The sequence below is a fragment of the Pezoporus flaviventris genome, unplaced genomic scaffold, assembly GCF_033815535.1.
Source record: "Pezoporus flaviventris isolate CSIRO_AGI_PZ_B2104156 unplaced genomic scaffold, CSIRO_AGI_Pfla_v1 ptg000002l, whole genome shotgun sequence".
NCBI lineage: Eukaryota > Metazoa > Chordata > Aves > Psittaciformes > Psittacidae > Pezoporus > Pezoporus flaviventris.
Window position 1 is genome coordinate 3,019,483 of NW_026892550.1, and position 21,123 is coordinate 3,040,605.

At 48.3% G+C, this 21,123-nt stretch overlaps 1 protein-coding gene across 5 annotated transcripts in view; it reads left to right on the plus strand.

The window, feature by feature from the left end:
• REEP1 (receptor accessory protein 1) overlaps window positions 1-21,123 on the plus strand; it is a 67,541-nt gene that overhangs the window by 37,453 nt on the left and 8,965 nt on the right. For 3 of the 5 annotated variants that reach the window (XM_061466965.1, XM_061466948.1, XM_061466955.1), the window contains exons 6-8: window positions 3,410-3,460; window positions 8,941-9,109; window positions 15,705-15,740. In XM_061466965.1, coding sequence (XP_061322949.1) covers window positions 3,410-3,460; window positions 8,941-9,109; window positions 15,705-15,740 — 256 coding nt within the window. The remainder of the gene's footprint in view (window positions 1-3,409; window positions 3,461-8,940; window positions 9,110-15,704; window positions 15,741-21,123) is intronic. The other 2 variants (XM_061466981.1, XM_061466973.1) reach the window with 2 other exon arrangements.

Here is a 21,123-nt window from a genome sequence, read left to right on the forward strand (position 1 = left end):
TTCAAGTGGCTCAGTCCTAAGTGGCAGGATTAGGTGGCCAGGCAGTAAATCCTGCTGCTCTTTGCGTGCTTTCAATTAGTTCCACCTAATTCAGCCATTCCTGCTCCCAAAGGGCCCTGGGCACTGCCTGCCCCTTCTTTCCAGCTCACTTCAAGGGAGGAGAGGCAGAGGAGCCTGCTTTTGGGCCACAGCAGAAGGAGAGCAGCAGCAGCAGGTTGTTACAGCCCCAGCAGTGGTGCTGGTGCCATTGGAGACATCAGATGGAAGCATGGGCATAAGTGTGTTTTTCACTGGCACCCATCAGGTTTCTAACATGAGCAGTTGGGGTCCATAGTGGCTGCGGTGAGGAGAGGTACCGATGGCTTGGAAGCACATCCCTCACATCCATATGTACACCCTTGCTGTCACCATGCTCCCAGCACTTTCTCGTGCTCTGCCTGTCACCCTGAGCCTCCTGCCATCTGCTGCCTTGCCCTGTCCCCAGTCCCCTGCTCTTCTGTTCCCTGCTTGCCTTCCCTGCCATTGCCTCCTCTGTCTCTGCAATGCACCCACCACCAGTTTTACACTATCAGCCCTCTGACCCTCTCCTTCAATCTCCAGGGTTTCCCAGATCCTCTTTCCATGTAGCCTGATTCCTCACCCTGAACAAACGAATTCTGCCAGACAGGCCAGTGTCTTTCCCTGTCTCCAAGACAAATCCTGCTGCCAACCACTTAACCATCCCCAAGCTGCAGCTTCAACTCAGTTCTTCAAAGGCGAGCAGCAGAAAGCATCCCACAGCCATCAGATCATTGTAACCCAAAGCTTTCTTATAATGTCCCTTCTTCTGCCCTCCTGTGTGTGGGGCAGGGACAGTTTGCACAGCAGCTGGTGCTGTGCCCTTGTACAGCCTGTCTTTAAGAAGGGGATTGGGGCACGGCGTGCTGCTGGCAGCAGGCACAGCGCCTTGGCCGGGGATGATGGATGAGGAGGGAGCAGGCACGCATGACTGGTGACGATGAAAAGCCTGTTTGTGCCTAATAAGTCTGAGAAACAGTCCAGGAGTCTTTCATGCGTGGGGAAATGTGGCTTGTGGTGCTGGCAGAGCCAGCAGTCACTGGGTATGGGTCAAAAGGAGCAGGCATGCAGATGAGGGTTTCACTATGTGCATCCACCTCTTTAACGCTCAGAAGTGCAGCATCAGCAGTTCCCAAACTGCCTCAGCTCCCAGCCCTGTCTGGTTTGTCACTTCCATTTCCACCTTTGGGCTCATCATCCCCTAGGGATTGGACTACTTTAGGGTCCTTTAGCTGAAGAAATATATTGGGAAGGTTCACAGTGTGTTTGCTGGTTTTTAAGCTAGGGTATTGGAAGGGAAATGCTGGTAATGATTTAGATTCGGTCTTCTCTAGTCAAACAGCATCTTTCCACTCATTTCTAGTATCTGTCTATTATAGGTAGTGCAGCTGCCTGAAAGTAAATGTTTAGATCCCTAATTTTCCATAAGGATTGAGATTTACTTATTGTGGAGGAAAAACGTGTGTGGGCAGAGATGCTGCCTTTTGTGATGTGACAGTGGAGAACTGCACTTTTACTTGAATGGGGAAAGAGGGAAGCAGGGGGTAAGGAGTATCCTTTCCTTTAAGATGCTGGATGAAGCCTCTTTGTAATGATTAGATCCCACTGCTTGGAGGGAAGGTGTTTCTTCACTTACTAAACACATCTGAGGACAGTTCTGATCCATCTGCTTAGCACCAGATCTGTAATGGCCGTGCCAAGAGCAGCCGTCAGGAGTGGTTTAGAGTACACAGTGTTACACCAAAGTGTTACCTCAGAAGGGGATTTAGTGGCACCTCAGAAGGGCTGAACGTGCTGCTTTTGAAAATAGCTTCCTTTAAAGGATCTCCACGTGGGATCCAGAATCAAAGATCTCATGGCTGAGCTCTGTTACACCACTGAAGAGGAACAGCAAATGGCTTTCTGGGGAGCGTGGCACTGATCATGGTATTGTGACCTGTTCCTGTCATGGTGTGATGTCTCTTCCATTCTTATGCCTTTGAGCATCTGTTTCTCCTAAATCAGTAGTAACCCAGTGCTGTTGGAGCTGCAGGCCAGGTTTATCTCTCGTGGGCTCCTTTGCTGGTGTCTCCAAGAAGCCGACAATAGGCAGTGAATGCCCAGGACAGCAGAGCCAAACAATAAACTTGCACAGAGAGAGCAGCCTGGGAGAGACAATCACAAACAGTTCCCAGGAGAGGAAGTGAACGGCACAAACAAAAAGGGTGGATGAAGTGAAGCTTCCACCATCAACATTAACGTCAGCTGTGGTTTCCCTTTGAGTCTTTAATGCTGTCTGACATCTCCGGAGCGGCTGGCGAGGAGGCACGGCACGCAAGGGCTGGCCATCAGGATGTTGCTTGTGGGATATTTGTGCTCATACCAGGGCAGAAGCGGTTTTCTCCTTCACTGTGCTCAAGAGCATAAAGCCGATGGGTTTGCTCTTAGCAAATGATAACATTTCTGTTTGCAAACTCTGATTCATTGCTGGGTGTGATTCCTCATCCTTACCCTGCTTCTCATAAGAGCTGGCAGTCACCAGGACTGAAATGACCGAAGACAGGCTGAGAGATTGGGGTTGTTCAGCCTGGAGAAGGGAAGCTGCGTGGAGACCTCAGAGCAGCCTTCCAGTACCTGAAAGGGGCTACAAGGATGCTGGGAAGGGACTCTTCATCAGGGACTGTAGTGATAGGACAAGGGGTGATGGGTTTAAGCTTAAACAGGGGAAGTTTAGATTAGATATAATGAAGAATTCTTGTTCTTTACTGTAAAGGTGGTGAGGCACTGGAATGGGTTGCCCAGGGAAGTTGTGAATGCTCCATCCCTGGAGGTGTTCAAGGCCAGGTTGGACAGAGCCTTGGGTGACCTGGTTTAGTGTGAGGTGTCCCTGCCCATGGCAGGGGGTTGGAACTGGATGATCTTAAGGTCCTTTCCAACCCTAACTGTTCTGTGATTCTATGACTGCCATGTGTCCCTCACCTAATCCTGTGCCTAAATTAGTTATAAATGCACTCTGTTCTTAATCATCTTAAATCTGGATTACAGAGGTAGCCAGTCTCATCCATCAGGTGCAAGGAGCAGAGTGGCAGCCCATGGTGTTTGTAATTTGCTTTACTCTCTAAACACACTTGCTAGGTAAGCCCCTGTCAGCTGGGGTTATGGGGTGGTTTCTCCATCTCTCTGGGAAGGTTGAGAAAGGGAGAACCTTCATCTAAAGGTGGGTGTCCCTGCTTCTTATGTGTACGTGAGTCCCCTGCCCATGGTGCCCAATGTCATGCTCATGTCTCGCCTTAATTACTTATGCTTCAAATAGGCCTTATTCTCAAAGCTTTGACGTGTGTTGCCACAATGGCTCTCTTTTTTCCCTTGCTAGGTCTCTCAGCTACTTCATTTACACTTGTACTGGGACCAGAAACAAGGGCAGGTAATCTGCTGAGTGCTTCTACTAACCCCTAACTAATGTCTGCCTCCCCATTAGATTAGCTTGAACTGTTTTCAGCTGAGATTGGGCTGAGGCCAGATGCTGTCTGCTCTGCTTCCAGTAGGTAGATCCTGCGTGCTGAGCTTTAAAAGCCTATCTTTGATCTCATCAGCAAAATGCCTTCCAAGTCCTCTGCTGGCAATCAGAGAGACTCCAGCAGCCAGGCAGGGAGCTTTGTACGTGGAAAACCCATCTAACTCGGGTTGTTGCTACTGCATTGGCCAAGCTGCTGTGTTTGCTGTTGTTTTCTTCTTGCTAATGGATAAAGGGAGCCTCTCCTGCTGCTGTGAGCCCATTAGGGTGGTTGGGGCTGCAGCGAGATGCATCTCTGCAAGCATTTTCTGATAGGTATTGTTGGGGAAGTGCTGCTGACACTGTGCTGATAACCAGCATCCTAGGAACATGCACTGCACCTTGTAGTGAGTGTGTGCAGGATGGAGCTGTAACGTGCATGCAGACGTGGAACCAAAGTTACAGCAGAAAGAGAGGGTTAGTGTTGTGTTGTCCCTTGCCTGCTGACCCTAAGGCACAACAGGCCAGAAGGTGCCACCCTGTATTAACATTGATTGTATTAAAAGCTTGTCTTCCATGACTTGACATGTTTTGGTTCCTGATTTGTTACTTCACTGTGCTGTTATAGCTGCAGAATGGAGCTTGTGGGTATTAGAGGTGTTTTGAAGCCTCAATAATACCTACAGAATCTTTCAGATTGTCAGACTGAAGGTATGAGAAAACCTAGACACTCAGTTGTTTGTATTTAGATCGTATTTAATGGGACTGTGATATAAATTGCAGTCTTTAATTCTGTGCCCTATTTTATTTGCCTGTGTAAAGCTGCCTGTGTCTGTGGAGTATTTCTGAGGAATAATTCCATTGGATGCAAACCCAGTTTTCCCAGACTCCTGAGTCCGTCTCCATCTGAAAAGTTCTACTTCAAATGCGAATGCAGAGATTAATTATAGAGAGGAAAGCAATTAAAACAATTCCAGCTATTTCTGATGCAGAGCCTTTATAGAGCGCCCATCCCAGTGCCCGTCCCAGTACTGACTTCAGGCTTTGGAAAGAATCAAGATTCCTCATCCTCCCAAGCCAATGCTGGTTGGATCAGTGTTTGTGCTCTGGGCCCATGGAGGTTAATGGTCATTCCTGGAGGTGATGATGTCTGTAGCATCTAGAGGAAGGTAGGATGCAGGTTATTTGGCTTTGAGAACTCAGTGTACACTTTGATAGGGTTTTGGCCCACTCTTGAAAGCAAAACTAAGGTGAGAGTGTGCCAGATGTGGGTAAGGAAGGCGAGCCTGTGCTGCAGCTGCAGTTTTGACTGAAGTAGGTAAATGTGTCTAAATTAGTTTTAGACTAATTACTATGCTACATGAAGGGGAGCTTTAACTTCCCTTAGAATCAGAGATGAGCTTCAGCTTAAACGTCCGTGGTGTGGTGGACGATGCCTTAATACCACTGGTAGTGTTATGAATCTAAATAAGGTGGATGCAAGTGATAGCAGTTCCTGGGGGATGACATTACAGTGTTCCTTTTAGTGTTTCTGTTCTCTTCAGTAACACCAAGCCCTGCCCCAACCTGGGCTTCTTTCCTGTAAAGATAGAACTGCCCCGTGTATGGACCCAGAGAGGTAGGTAGATCCTGGGAGAAGAAGAGGCAAAGGAAGCCTGAAGAAGTCAGCTTTCAGCTTGTGCTGCACTTATGGGGATGAGCTTTCCTATGGGCAGGAAGATGGGATGACTTTGGGAGCAGATACACTATAGTGAGCAGGGAATGGTCATACCTCCTCCCACTTGTTGCCATCACTGTGCTGGATCAGAAGTGCCATGCTTACAGGGACAGTCTGTCCTAGGAGAAGCTGGATGAGCTGCAAGCTGAGTTTAGGCAGGTACTCTTAGTGCCCAGAAAGAGTAAGGCTCAGTCTTCCAGCACCACCTCATGCTTCTGTCCTCTACCAGGAGATTAAATCCCCAAAATACAAGTCAAAAAGCAGCAAAACATCCCCTTGGGCCCATTCCCACTGTGATTCCAGCCCCATGGAACCCCTTGGATCCCCCATCAGCCATGTTCAGCTCCATGTCCATGAGCTCCAGCTCACTGCCAATGGATCATCCCCTATCTGCCAGCACAACATCCTGACCTGGCAGCTGATGTTCAGTGAGGGGAGAGAGGTGGTGTCATCCCAACCCCTGCTTTCTAAAGGTTGTATAGCAACATGATGCTGGTTTGCTGTTGAAATGGTACCACAGCTACTGTCATATTACTGCTGTCATGCTCTCTAGGATAAACCCAGCCCAGATCTGTGCTGCACCCATGCATCTGGCCTATGGCATAGCCATAGCTTCAGGACCTGCACCTTCCCTCTGTGCAGGCTCACAGTGTGCTGAAGTTCCTGGGGTATCTCCTGTGTCTGTAGCAGTTGGAAGAGCACCTGCACGATCACAGCCAAGATGGTAAACAACAATCCCCCAGACAGCTGCTCTGCATCTTCCACGTGATTGTTTTAACCAAGCCCAAGATGTGCGCGGTGCTGAATCTGTTCGGTTGTGAAACACAGCTCTTGGCTTTCATTTTGTTGATGAATTATAAGTCCTATTGTGGAATAATAAACGCTCCAGCTGGATGAAGTCCTTAGTGCTAAAGCATAACTACAGCAGAGCAAGCCCTCACAGTGCTGCCTTTCAGATGTGTGCGATTCCACCTACAGCAGCTGCTTCTCTAGCAGGGAAATGAAGGCTGGGGACAGCATTTTCCACTTTGCTCTGAAACCATCCTGGTTCTGTTGTAGTCATCAGTTCTGTCGTGTTTCTATTTGGGGGCAGTGTCCTTGCTCAGCCTAAGCCTTGGATGTTCCTGTGTCGTTCCTGAGGCTTGGACAAACTGTTTCATGGAGTGGTAGGAACAGCAATGCTTTGCTGTATCTGTGCGATGAGCAACCTGCGGCTTTGCTGTCCTGAACTCAGCTCAAATTAAATCCAAAACTGAGAAAAGGCAATTTTGGATTCTTTTGTCCTAGAGAAGGTCAGTGTTGTTCAGCACAGCCGCCACAGCTCGTGCTTGAGCTGGCTGGGTTGGATGGAGCTTGGAGCAACCCGGTCCACTTGAAGGTGTCCCTGCCCATGGCAGGGGGTTGGAACTGGGTGAGCTTTAAGGTCCCTTCCAACCCAAACCATTCTGTGATTCTATGATTCTCTATGTATCTCTAGATAGATAGATGGATAGATAGATATGAATATATGCTACATATATCTATGATACATGTAGCAGACCCACAGATGATGGGCACATACCAGGCCCTTGTTTAAGAGCATTCTCTGGGGCCTTTGATCATTTAATGCCGCTGTATCACAAGTTGCAATGCAGGATTTAATGTCTTCTTCATTTTCAATGCAATAAGGTGTATTAGTGTCATCTTCCCTGTAGGTTGGTCCGACATGTGGATCTCTGCTCGGGCTCGTGTCCACATGCACGAATGGCTCATTGGAATGGAATGGTATTTGGGTTAGGTGGCTGAGCAGAGTGGCTGGCAGGAGGTTCAAAGCTTGAGCTGGTGGTACAGGACAAATGCAGTACTGGGGTTACACAGCTCACTGAATGTTAACTCTCTGGCTTTGCTGGTCCAGTCGTTCTGCAACAGCAAAGTATGATTCAGTGGTCTGATTGCCTTCAGCTTGCTCTCTGTAGGGATCCATGTGTTGTACTCAGACTATGGGATAGGATGTCTTGTGACAGGATGCACGCAGGATGACTGTGCAAGACTCCAGTGCAAGCTGCAGAGCCCATCCAGGACTTCACTGAGCTCTGGGTGGCTGGGATCACGCAGCTAACCAGCCCTGCAGGGCAGCTCCAGTGAACCACCCTGTACCACTTACAGCCATAGGCTGCAGAGTAAATGTACCACAGGCTGGCCAAAGGGAATAACTTGAGGTGCTTCTTGGACTCACAACATGTTCCAAGAGTGGCTCAGCCCCTGGCAGGAGTAGCCAGTATTCAGGTATCAGCTCTTGTGGCAGGTTGGAGAATGAAATGGCAGAGGTGAGATGTTAACAAAATTGTTCAGCCTGGAGAAGGGGAAGACTGCAGGAGACCTTAGAGCAGCTCCAGTGCCTAAAGGGGCTCCAGGAAACCTGGAGAGGGGCTTTGGACAAGGGCCTGTAGGGACAGGCCAAGGGGAATGGCTTTAACCTGCCAGAGGGGACACTGAGATGAGCTCTTAGGCAGAAGCTCTTCCCTGTGAGGGTGCTGAGGCGCTGGCACAGGGTGCCCAGAGAAGCTGTGGCTGCCCCATCCCTGGCAGTGTTCAAGGGCAGGTTGGACACAGGGGCTTGGAGCAAGCTGCTCTAGTGGAAGGTGTCCCTGCCCGTGGCAGGGGTTGGAACTGGATGAGCTTTAAGGTCCCTTCCAACCCAAACCACTCTGTGATTCTGTGATGCACTGCTTTAACTAAATGACAGTGGTGTGTGAATTGCTGCAATGTGCCTTATCTCTTTTGTTAAACAGGGCAGTAAGTGCTGTTGTTTGCCATCTTTCTGATTTCACCTCAGTTGACACATCCATTGAATTCTTCCTAATTTACACTAACGGAAATAAGTTTAGAATTGGGCTCCATGTATTTGGTTTTTATCAGTTATGCTATTTATATTCTGAATGTCACTTCATGTAGCCAACAGAGAAGGACACATTGTATTGATTGTATTTGCTGGCACTCTTAATGGCAGTGGTGTAGTGTGAAGGTTATAGAACATATACATATACTTACAGACAACTCCATTATGGGATGTAGTTTTAATGCAAGGTGTCTTTTAACCAGCTCATCCATTACACAACAGCTACATTCCTTTCACTAAGCAATGTGAGGTTTTGCCTGATTGAGAGCTTGTCTAAAACTTTAGCAAGAAAGAAACATACTGTGCTTACTTCTTCCTTAAGCTGCATGAAAAAGCACTGGAATGTTTCTTTGCATTTAACATGAACTATTTATTACCTTCAAATTCCTCAGGAAATTCTGTGTATGACTGAGAAAGGATGGGTGAGTACCAGTAACTTTAAAGGGAGTTATTCTGATGCAGTCTATTTAGTTGTGTTTCTGAAGCCAAGCACTGATTTGACTCAGATCTTAAGGAAGAAAAGTACCTGCTAGAAAGACACCACAACATCCTGCTCCTTTAGATGCAGCCAAGGCTGCTCTGAGCTCAAATGACTGCATTGAAGAATCAGAGATGCTCACTGACCAAAGTTGGAATGATTTTGTGTGTAGAACCCCTACAAAAGGAAGAGCAAAGGGAGGGAAATGATGCTCTTAAGTTGTTTTTTGTCCTCCCTAGGCTACTGGACCAGCATTTCAATGAGCAAAGAGAAGAAAGCTCAAACTACACTGCTGTCTCTAACTTTTATGCCTGTTCTTTGCTTCCTTGTTTAACCAGGGACAGGGGGCCCTGTCTGAGAGACTAAGGAGCTTCAGCATGCAGGATCTCTCGACGATCCGTGGAGACAGCAGCAGCACTGTTCCTCCTTCGGTCACTGTACGAACAAGTAGCAAACAGAGCCACCCAAAACCATCCCGAAGTGCATCGGAAGGCACTGGCAGCTCAGGTAAGCACCAGTGTTATTTCCAGTGTCGTGGTGTCTGCAGTGTCCCACAGCTGAATGAAGTCATGGCAGTTGGCAGGAATAGATAGCAGCAGGCACCGCAGGCGGTGCATGCCGGCATTCGCAGGACACACACATGCTGTTGAGTCTCTTGGCACTTAAGAGAGAAAACAGTATCATCTTTTGATGGGAACTGTTCCGGCCTGCTGCCAAGGATGGGGCTTGAGCATGCAAAGGAGCCAGCATCAAGCCTTGCAACTTGAGCTGAAAAGCTAAGCTCTGGGCAGGTGGGTTTTCAGTGAGGGGGGCAATGGAAGTCCAAAAGGAGGGATAAGAATGCACAGTAGTGAGCAAGGGTCATTATTATCATCAGAGCCCCATATGGTGATACAGCCTCTCTTATGTCATCTCAACATAAATACGAGTTCTAATGGATATCTGGTTTGAATTACGCCCGCTTGTGCTGCTTCTGAGCTCTACAGTAGCTGTATCAACACTTGATGGTTGTAGCTCCAGAACTTTATCACCAGTGAAGCCTTCTGAGAAGTAAACCCCATATAAAGACTCCCAGAAGCAGAGACCAAGATCTCGCAGCTGTTTCTGATATAAAGGATGTCTGCATAAGCAAAAACTAGGTTCTCTGAAGGCCAATGGTTTGTTTTCAAAGGGGAGGACTGTTATGGTGGGAATCAGATCCATTCAAGCTTGGTTAAAGGAATCTTTGTGAGACCAGAGCCAAAACATTGACTTGCAGATAGCTATGCAGATTAGGTCTCCAGAACTGAGACATGGAGGGTTATCCCAGGCAGGCGGTTCCAGATGGCTTCTGGGGTTCCCAAACACCACCAAGGGTCATGCAGCTCCACTGATGTTAGGCACAGGCGTGTTGCACTTGGTACCTTGTGAAACACGTGCTGGTGAGTGGGAAACTGAGCAGTTTCAGCTCGTGTGTGGTGAGGGCTGTGCAGACCTTCACTGTGTTTCAAGCCTGAGTAGATGGCCACCCCTTCGAGTTTGCTTTAGCATTGGAATGTATTAGAAACGTCTTGTTTCAGCCTTCCTAAAGAGTGTCCTTTGAGTCCTTTACAAGTTCTAAGCACTATAGCTCACAGGCTTTTCTCTATGGTCAAATTGAAACAGCTGATGTTAGTGCCCAGGGGTTTTATTCTTGGGTTTGTGTAAGATTTCGCATGTACTTCTCTTGTAGTAATCAGTCTCAAAGTGTTCACACGTAGAAGATAAAGCTCTTGATAAAAAAGAAACAATGAAAGAAACCACCCCACGTATTTAAGCCAGAATACCAAATAGCGCAAGTAAAGCATTGTCGAGTTGTTTTAATTCCATGTTGTATAGAGCAGCCTTTGTAGGTTCATTCTTAACGCAGTGAACTTAACTTACCTGGTTTCAAACCCCTGTCTTACCACAAAAAGCTTTGGATTTTGATCTGCTTTCATACCGGTGCTGTACAAGGATGTCTCAAAATTCATCTCTGGAAAATGGAATTGTTCATTAAACTTTTCAAACTAATGTTTCTCATGGATTTTTGGATCCAAGTAGCTTGATATTTTGGTTTTAATTCTTCTTTTAATGAAAAGAACACAAGTCTTCCAAGACTTTTATCTGTCCCATCTCACTTGGGGATTTCACTGAGGTCCTTAACCTAGGAGCCTGCTTGGAGGCCCCTTCTCCACCTACAGACAGAGAGGCACCTCCAGAAAGTGGTTCCCTCATAGGTTGGTGGCATCTATCTATCTCTCTCTATCATCTGTCTATCTAGGTTGGAGGAATCTATTTATCTATCTGTCTATCTATCTATCTCTATCTATTTTATCTATCTGTCTATATCTTCCTCCTATATATAGCCACAGGTTCGCCCTCGCTTTCAATCAGATTAAGTGAAAGATACAGTCCTGGTCTCTCCAGTCCGTGTGCTGTTGTGTGTGGGCACAACTGTGTCTGAAGTCAGAATGTCCAGAGGGGCAAATGGATCAGTCATAACTTATCCCATGTGTGTGTATATAAGAATGTGGTCTAGCAGCTCAGGTGTATCACACCTTGAAGGCCGTATTCACGGTGAGCTGGCAGTGCTGTAGGCACACCAAGCCCAGATTCGGCTCCATCACTCCACCTTCTGTATTTGTTTAGTTGGAGTGTTGCAAGGGGCAGACAGAATTTGCTACTGCCTCTTAGTACGCTATAAATACATGTAATGTATACATATGAGTATGTGCATGAGCAGTCACTACAAACAGCTGACACACAGCTCTTCCCTGCCCCAAAGCCCTCGGATAACACAAATGTCCATGTCAGCTGTCCCCACTGCCTCACAGGAACGTTGGACTTCTCTTTATATTCCTGCTTTAGAGATAATGGGACATAGTCGGGCTGACATCAGATGGAGTCAGCAAAAATACCCCAGACTCTGTTTGACAGGAGGGTGACTCAGCCAAAGATCTCGTCTTCCTTGTAAAAGGTCTTTGTAACATGACAGTGTTTGCTGGCATACATGAAACAACTTTAAGAACATCAATAGAGAGCCTGGTTGGGGCTGCAAACACTTGATCAGAGTAGGAATCTGCTTTATGGAAGCTTTTAGGGAAGGTTTGAAGGAAGAGGTCCTGTGTGTGCAGAAGAGGCAGTGCGGTTGTTAGGAGTTAAGACTGTGAGTGAGGACACATGAATTCACACCCTGCTTTATTGCACACCCCTGGTATGACCTGCAGCGCACATATGTTCCTCAGTGTGTCCCTAAAACAGAACAAATTGTACTTGCTAAACCTAGGTCCTGAAAGCCTCATGTGGAGGAAGATGATTGTGTATTTTATGGTCAATACCTTAGAAGCTTTCTTACGTGGCCTTAATTCAGTGATAGCATGTAACATACCCATAGGAAAGTCCTGACCCTAGTTTGGCAGGAGGGTTTCTCTGTCTGTAGTAACAGTGCTCTATCTGCTGCTACTCAGAAGCTTCTGGACAATTGGAATGTCCCTTTTTATGTTTTCCCTTCTTTTATTCTGTCCTTTTTCTTTCCCCAGTGCAGACATGTGAGAAGTGCACTTGGATGTGCTGGGATCTCAATGACTTGATCTGAATGTCACCCTTATAGCTCCTCAGCATTTGTCCATTCAGGTGCCCCCCCTCCCTACATCCTCCATCTACACCAACCTTTAACAGTCCTCTGCAGCTTGTAGTTGCAGGTCTCAAAGTCACTGCTTGAGTTTACAGCTGATCAATAACTGTGGCAGGGACAGGCACCTGAAGTGTTGTTGTGATGGAGCAGTGCATGCACAGATTGCCTAAGGGAGCACTTTTGCAGCTCCCTTTGTTTCTCCCATAGGGCTGTCAGGGATGTACAAAGGCTGAGGAACTGGTTTTGCATCTAGTACAGGCTCGTAATTTTCCCAACAGGGGAGACAGCCATGTCAAAGGGAGAACAGCATCCTAATGGTAACTGGATGTCAAGTGCTCCCCTCAGGTGCTGGAGTTAAGGTCAGTGTGGTCACTCAAGCTGCCCAGCAGTAAAGAGCTTGAACTTGGGAAGAAATCCCAGGTTTGGTCCAGATAAAAACACTTTCTTGTCCTGTTTGTGAGGGATTGTTTTGAACTCAGACTGATTTGCTGATCTGCCTCGCTGCGAGCCTCCAGCATAACTGTTCTGGGAGACCTCTGGGGAGGTACGAGATGAAGAGGCCAGGAGTTGGAAGCTCCTCTAGCCAGCTTTGCTCCTGAAGGAATGGAGCATGGAAGCACACCCTCACTTACAATAACCAGGCAAAGGCAAGGGATGACTCTTTAGGTTGTTACAGGGCTTTAGATGGGTCCCATTCCCTGAGCAATGAAACCACAGCCAGGTCTGGTGTAGAACTTGGTGTTGCGAGTTCCAGTCCTATTGAGTGACTGTGTTTAAGAGCAGATATACCTGAAGGAAAGTGATTTGGAAAGCCAGGGGCATGGGGAGAGGTCTGTTGTGTTCCCTGCCCAGCTGAGGCTGCTGAACCTCACGTGTTTCCATATGAACTCACCCTGTGAGCACCAGGAGTGCTTCAGGTTCTGATTTCCCATCTCTTGGGCATGTTTCCAAGCCCACTGAAATCCATGAAAAGACTCTCCTGACCCCGGTGGGCTTTGGCTGTGGCCAAAAGCTGGCTGCAGAGCCACACTGTACTCAGGCCATGCTAAATAACTGCTCAGCCTGTCTCATTTCCATTGCTGCTCCTTTTACAGTGCCTGGTGCTGGTCAGATGGGCTTGTGACGCTCTGAATCCCCTTTGACACAAAGCACCGTGTGAAGAGCTTGACATATAGCCAGTAACAACCACATGTGGACACAGCAAAGGGTTATTTTGGCTGCTGAAGAGTGTCTTGTGAGGCCAAGAAATAGAATATGCAGGAGCTGCTTTTGAGGCACGGGGGTTTACTCCTCCTTTTCTTTGCTGCCTATCAATGGTGCTCCCTATACTTCGAGCTGCCCCACGTGTGTAGGTGCCCTTCCATCGTGCAGTGGGCTCCAGGTGCTCCAGCTCTTCACTTCCATCACACAGAAAGCCCTTCTCTTCTCTGTCCTCTCTATCTGATCTTTCACTTTGCTCTTAGTGCAGCCGTTCTCAATTTACTGTCTTGGCATCCTGATGAGAGCCGGTGATATTTCAGCTCCGATGCCTGTTTCAACCTGTGCTGCTTCCACAGAGCTGCCCCTTTCCTTTGGGAACTGTAAGTGTCGTGTGGCTGCTCATGGCAATGGAAAACTGGAAGCTCCAGAACAAGGTTTCCAACCATTTTTCAAGGCAATCCTGATGTCCAGTAACAATCCACACGCAGGCATGTCTTTATTAGCACTGGGGGGGGGTTGCACTTCTTAACATTACAGTATTGCCTTAAAGCATCCTGGACAGTACAGATGCAACTTGTTCACATGCGACAGGAGCAGGATACTGGCCATGGTGTCACATAGCTCAATCCTGGAGCTGATGCAAACATATCTCAGGGTTGCTGATGTGCGTTGGTTGGAGACCAGCCTGGCTTTGGGGTGTCAGTGGGACGCACTTCAGCAGTAGGAGATGGGTGTTGCATCAGGGTGTCCAGCACTGATGCTGTCTGGGCCTGTGGATCATGTATTACAGAGCCATCCTCTGCATTGCCCAGACCAAGTGGCCTTTCTGCTTCAGCCTGCCCCAGGCAGAGGTCGTTCTCAGCTGGAATGATGCCAAAGCAGAAATGTGCATTCTGGTACCATCCCCTCCTCTGTGCAGGAGAGACTCAAGGCTCTTGCTTGGTTTTGCACTTAAGCACTGAAGGCTTTGCAGAAGAGAGCAAAGGTGGTGGAACGTCAGCATTCAGGACACGCCGCTGTAGTTCAGTCCCCACCAACGAGAAGAGCTCCAGAGATGTGCAGGAACAACCCTTGTGTAGATGTTGTGTGAGCTCTCAGAGAATGAACCATCCCAAAACTGATCATCGACTTCCATGTAAAACCAGAGGCTCAACTCACAGCACATCTCTTGAGGTTGGTTGAGACTCACCTCTACTACAAAGGCCATAGTTTCAGAGCAGCATCCAGCCAGTGTGAGCCAGCACTCCTGTTGAAAGGGTATGACCCAACTGCCTGCTTCTGCCCCATGCCATCCTTTTTCCTTGGACATGTTTAAACCTTATATGTGCTGACCCCTCTCAGGGAGCTGGTTCAAGTCAAATGCTGTTCCTTGCTCTTGGCCTGGCCCAGATCCTCAAAGCCAGTAGAGAGCAGCAGCACAGACATCAGCCATGGCACAAGGAAGGTGGAGGCCAGAGTGTGAGGGGCAATGGGACATCTGCTGTCAGCAGCAGTGCTGGTTTGTGCTGGTTTAAAATGGCTGTGAAGCTATGGAAGTGCAGGATAATCCTGGCCAAAGGAATCACCCAGAGCTCAAACCTTGTCATTCAAAAGCTCTTTTAATCTGGAGTCATTGATGCCACTGGGAGGGTTTCATTGGAAAGCTCAGACTGGGAATTGTCTCTGGGCTGTTTCCTGGAAGCCAGGCTGTCCTCAGGATGAAGCTGTGCAGTTCGTGCTTTCCTGAGCAGCTGTGATTCCCCTGCATTCTCACTGAAGGGTGCGATGCCATTCCCTTGGCTGCTGTCATCCTTACAGCAATTCCACCAAAGCATAGTTCCTGCAGGACTCCTCAGCATGCTCCTGATCCGCATAGAGCAGGGATAGTTTTCCTTCAGAAGCTGTGTGAATGGCTGCTTGTAGATGTCTGAATCTACTGGAAAAAGAAATGCAGGCATGTAGCAATACAAGTCCCAGTGTTGCACCCTGTGCTTGTATTCATCAGCCTTTTACACTGTGTTACTCATTGCTCATCCATGCTCCCAGATCCCTATGGTCAGTGATCTGAGACCAGAGCCAGGGAGCTGTATGGAATCCCAGCCTGAACACCCGTTAGGCGCATAGCCCAGGGTGAGGCACGTTCTTGTGTGCGCTCCATGCCGGTGGATAGAGACAATCACCTCTCTACGCACACAAGGGCCTTGAATTCCATCTCCAAATGATGCCAAGTGCTTTGTGGGAGTCGGTGGCTTAGCCTGATGAGTTCCTAACGCTCAGCTCCTCTTCCAGTGTGCACGTGTTGCTCGGTGTGCCGGCTCCTCAGAGGTGAGTGCTGCGTTTCTTGTGCTCCGTAGCCGCGCATCCCGTTCAGGCATGGCTGTGCTCCCCAGCCTGGCTTGCTCCTCACACTCATGCTCACTGTGTCTCCTAACACCAGGGGAACAAACCAGGGGAAGGCCAGGCCGTGTGAGCTGGGTTTGTGCTGGGGGCCAGCAGTGCAGTGCTGCTCATCCTACTGACCCGTGTTACCCAAGGCTGGGGAGTGTTTCTCTGGAGAGCTCCGGTCCTTTCTATTCTAGAGGATGTGCTGCTGTCCCCGCTGCACCAGGGTGACTCCTCTGCTCTGTATCCCCCAGTGCTTTCATAGAATCACAGCATGGTTTGGGTTGGAAGGGACCTTAAAGCCCATCCAGTTCCAAACCCCTGCCACGGGCAGGGACACCTTCCACTAGAGCAGGTTGCTCCAAGCCCCTGTGTCCAACCTGGCCTTTGCTGTTTTCTTCTGTTCCCTAAGGACTGGCATGTGTTGGTGGAGAGGACTTTTGCGTTTGGGATGAGCAGGAGCCACAGCAAAGCCCAGTAGCAGACAAAGTGGTGTGACAAAGCAGGGTTAAATGGACTCTCCCTGCTCCGGTCTGTGCTAGAGCTGGGTTTGAAGCCTGTCCCCACTGTTCATTGTGTTTACAAACTTGGAGTGGGTGAATAGTTTAGCTGCTGGTGGTGTTTTCAATGCTGCACCAATCGGCTGCTAAGAGCTGAGCTATATCACTGCTGCATTGTGTCCCAGTGGCAGATGAATGGATGGGGAGGCCTCGGATTTGGGCATGCCAGAGGATGGGGCTGCATCCAGAATGGCAGCGTCTCATGTTGGTGGAAGCAAAAGACCTTTGTAACTCCTTTACTTCTCATCACATTCACTTTGTGTTCGCTTTGCACACTGTTATCAACCCGGGGACTACAGCGGAGGGTCTGAAGATCCCAGTGCTGCCACTGTGGTTCAGCCATCTGTGCCTTTCCACTGCATCAGTGCTTGCAGGTGGTGATCCCAGCCTGACGCCGTCTCCTTGCACCCTGTGTAGGTGGCAAACCAACCCTTGTGGCTGCTTTTTCACCCTCCCTGTTGTCCTCTTTGCACCAGCACATTTGGTGCTGCCGTGCAGAATGAAGCCTCTTTGAGGTGGTGTCTGTTTAAGCCATCAATGAGACACTGGTATTCACAGCACGTTTTATTAGCACCCTTCTAATTTTAGCCTAAACCGATGCTATGGATTTGACTTCAAAGTATTATTTATGAAAAGGATCACTGCATCTTTAAGTGCTTTATAGTCATGAGTGAACCTTAGGAAAGTCATTTAATCAGTCCAATGTGTTTACAAATTGGGCCAAAGTCATGTCGATCTGGTTTAAACTGCTTTCAGATTGGCTTGTTTTACTATTCCCTCCCCCCAGACTTAATCCAGTAGTCCCTTAGACCATGTCAATGGGGATACACTGAGGCTCTATCTCATAGAAGGTTCATTCTGTCTCCACAGGCTGCCTTTTCTCTGTCTCCAAGGCAATAGATGCATTAATGCACTGTCAGACAAGGGCCTGCCGTTGAGAATGCCCCTTTGTAAGCGCAGCTTGGGCAGCTCAGAGGGCTCACTGCATCGTGTGAACACGTTTTGCAGTGCCACAGAAAGCAGGGGGGAAGACAGAAGCAAAGTTTGTTTAGCTGGGACGAAGCGGTCCTGAACTCATCTTTCCTTGGTGCAGGCTTTTGTGTCGCCAGTTTAAGAGTACAATCATTAACAGCACTTGTCTCCAAAGAGCTGGTAATCTAAATGGGTCCGTAGTCAAGCCTGAGCTCAAGCAGCAGTGTGAGAAGCTGGGTTAGAGCCATGGTGCAGCCTTTCTGGCAGTTGCTTTAATGCTCTTGGAGGTGAAACGTTTCTCTCTGGTTGACTCATAGAAACCCCCTCAGCTCCGGAGCACAAGTTCACCCATCCTGCTCCATAGATTATATCCCATGGGAGGGTTTCATGGCCTGCAAGAGACCAAAGGCCAGGCTGAGTGCAGCGGGAGCTCCCCCTGCCCCAGAGCAGCAGATCTGGCACTGTCAGTGGTGGTGATGGGTTCCTCTGCTCCTGGAGCTCTTCCCTACCCATTTGGCTCCCTCCAGCCGGCCTCATGCTCTGCACATGACAGAGCGTTGACACAGTTCAGGACAGTCATCCTGCTTTGCTCTGGGCAGCTTCACTACATACGAGTGTGTTCCACTATGCATATGCCAGCGTTGTCTTGTTGACGGCTTCTGTGCCAGCTCTTGCCCAGGGGAAGGCCTTTGCTGGCAAAACTCCTTCCAGGTCTTTACACAGGTTTCTGATTTATCATTTATCACAGGATTATCATAGAACGGTTTGGGTTGGAAGGGACCTTAAAGCTCACCCAGTTCCAACCCCTGCCACCAGCAGGGACACCTTCCACTAGAGCAGCTTGCTCCAAGCCCCTGTGTCCAACCTGGCCTTGAGCACTGCCAGGGATGGGGCAGCCACAGCTTCTCTGGGCACCCTGTGCCAGTGCCTCAGCACCCTTACAGGGAAGAACTTCTTCCTTTTATCCAATCCTCTCTGTTCGCAGGCTGTGGAAAGTCAGGCTGCAGCATTAAGGAACAATGATGCAATTATGTCAGAGCCCTTTTTCCCCTTCAGAAGGACAGAGTAAAAATCTCCAGGGATACGCTTGTCTCTTGGCAGGGTCTGGTAAATGCTTAACTGCTGGGCAGTGTTGAACAGTCGTGCTTGGAGCTGGCATTTAAGAAGTAACAAATACTATATTCGGTGGTACTTCCTCAGCTAACGTCTCTTGGGTGCTGTTGCAAAGACCTGTGCCATGGGGGGGGGGGAAGAACGATTTTAATCCTTGCAGGGAATCACAGAATGGTTTGGGTTGGAAAGGACCTTAAGATCATCCAGTTCCAACCCCCCTGCCATGGGTAGGGACACCTCACACTAGAACGTGTCACCCAAGGCTTGAACACTGCCAGGGATGGAGCATTCACAACTTCTCTGGGCAGCCCATTCCAGTGCCTCATCACCCTCACAGTAAAGAACTCCTCCCTTATATCTAATAAATATATGTATTAGGTCCTGAAGAATCAGCTCTATAGCAGAACTGCTGAGGCTGCAGGTATTTGAGAGGCCTTTAAAAACTTAAAACCACCTTAAAACTACAGCTCACCAGTGGCTGACGGTCAGCCTGGCCAACATGTTCACTCAGCCATCCACAGGGTGCTGTAGCGTTAAGCCAGACCCCATAAAATGATGTTGGATCCCTTCCCACATATGATTGTCACCCCAAAGACAGGGTGACGGATCGCACACAATCAGCAGTGCAGCTCAGTGAGGGCCTTAATGGGACATTCACTAAATCATGCTTTAAACAAAGCACCCTATTGGATGTATCCAGCCCGTTTTTATTATGCTACAACTTGTACACGAGATGATTACAGTGGGAAGTACTCTTAAAAACCTAAATGACTTTGCATCAAGGGGCTCTTGTATCTCTGAACTGATGCAATGTAATGGGGTAGGTGTTTCAGTTCTGTTCTTAGCCAGTTTTGCTTCCAGCTCTTGTGGCAGGGGTTAGTTTTAACCTTTCTCTCATTGAACTTAAACAACAATGAACTTTCTGTTGCTCCAGGCATTTTGCTCCTTAAAACTTCCCTTTACTAAAGTTAATCAAGTTGCTACAGGGATGATTTGCATCGCTTTGCACTGGTACCACTGAATGGCCATTTGGGTGCTTCTCTGGGTATTTTTGAAGTACTTTCATACTTACTATGCTTATTTCAGGGTCAATCAGTAGGTTCTTTAAGTACATTTGCATCTTACCAGCAGGAAGCTAAAAAACTCCACTGGAACCACAGATATGCAAAGATGATTTCTGTGCTCTGAACCAGTGTTCCTTCGTTCTCTACACCCCAATGCTTTCCCCTAACAGTTTATTCTTTCCTTTTCTCTCTATAAATATGATGGGACTCTGATGTAAGTGTTACAGACCGCATGGGTGTTCTTCTGAGGTGTTTGGACAAGACTAGCACTTAACAACTTAATCCTTTGTGGGATGCGTTTTCATTGACGGGTGGCTTTGTTGCTGTGATTCAACTTGTTTGCTTTGGTTGCACTTGACTTTGGAGACGATGTCTGCCTCTGTTTGGGCAGCGTGCGCTCGTGGAGTTGGCTGCTCCTAACTCCTTGGTTTGGCAATGAGAAATGTCGGGCAAGCACGTGGCTTGGGTCAATGTCCTTTGGAAATGACGGCCAGTTTGTCTTTGTTGCAGGGAAAAGAAGCTGATCACCATTGTATAATAAATACCTGCTCTTACTAAGTGGTGTGCAAACCTCTTTAATATTAATTATCCCCTGGAAAGGCTTGGCTTTGGAGTGGCTTTATCTTCCATTACAATAATTATGTTCCATAACAATTATATTCCATGTATTCCATAACAATCCCTGATCCTGGTTTGTGTAGTCTGTAACTATGGTTTTCCCCATTGCTCCTAAGGAATTGCAGTGGGAGGAACACGTGTTGTGCCCAGCAAAGTAGGGGGGAGGTCCAGCTCCCCTCAAAGGGATGCCTGATTCCCACTGTAACAGTATTTAAGTGTCTCATCTGTAGTTAGAGTCCGCCAGATCCTGACCTCTGTTGTACTCATGGAAATCCATAGGGGTTACTCCAGGTTTACACAGCAGCATAGACCAGAGCCTGAAATGAAGGGATGGCTGAAGAACCAGCACGCTACTGAATCCCACTTGTTGCTATAGAAGAAGATTTCTTAGCCCTTCTGAGATCACAGAGCTTAAAGATGATGATGGTCTGGCCCCACATTCCCTTTTCCTGCTGCATGGTCCCCTGTTGTACATTTGTAATACCTTAGATCCCACCTCTGCAGAGCACTCAAATGTCAACTTTACCTTGAAATATGCCTGGCTTCAGGGCTTCCCCCACACTGTGTTTGTTATATCAGTTCCCTTTGAAGGAATTAGGATGGTAGGAACTGGAATTACAGGGTCTGTTTCCTTACACTGTTTACAGTCAGGTTCTGTCTTGCCTCAGTGCAGGGAGAGGTGTCATCTGGATATTGAAAGCTGCAAGAGGCAGCAGCAGCTTTCACCCTTTCACACAGTGGATTTCCCATCTCTGCAGCAGTCCTGCCCCTCCATGCAAAGCTGTGGAGCCATAAATGTGGGAGGTGGAGACCCTGGACACACAGCTCTGAGATGGGCAGTGAGGGTCTCCTGAGGATGAGAGAGGCAGGAGCATCATCTGGTGGTGTGGTCCATGCTGTGACACAGGCCCTGGGGCTGTCCCTGGCTGCTGGCACCCCCACTCTGGGGACACCCATGATGGCCTGAGGCTCAATACACAGCCTTATATCCTAAAGGTG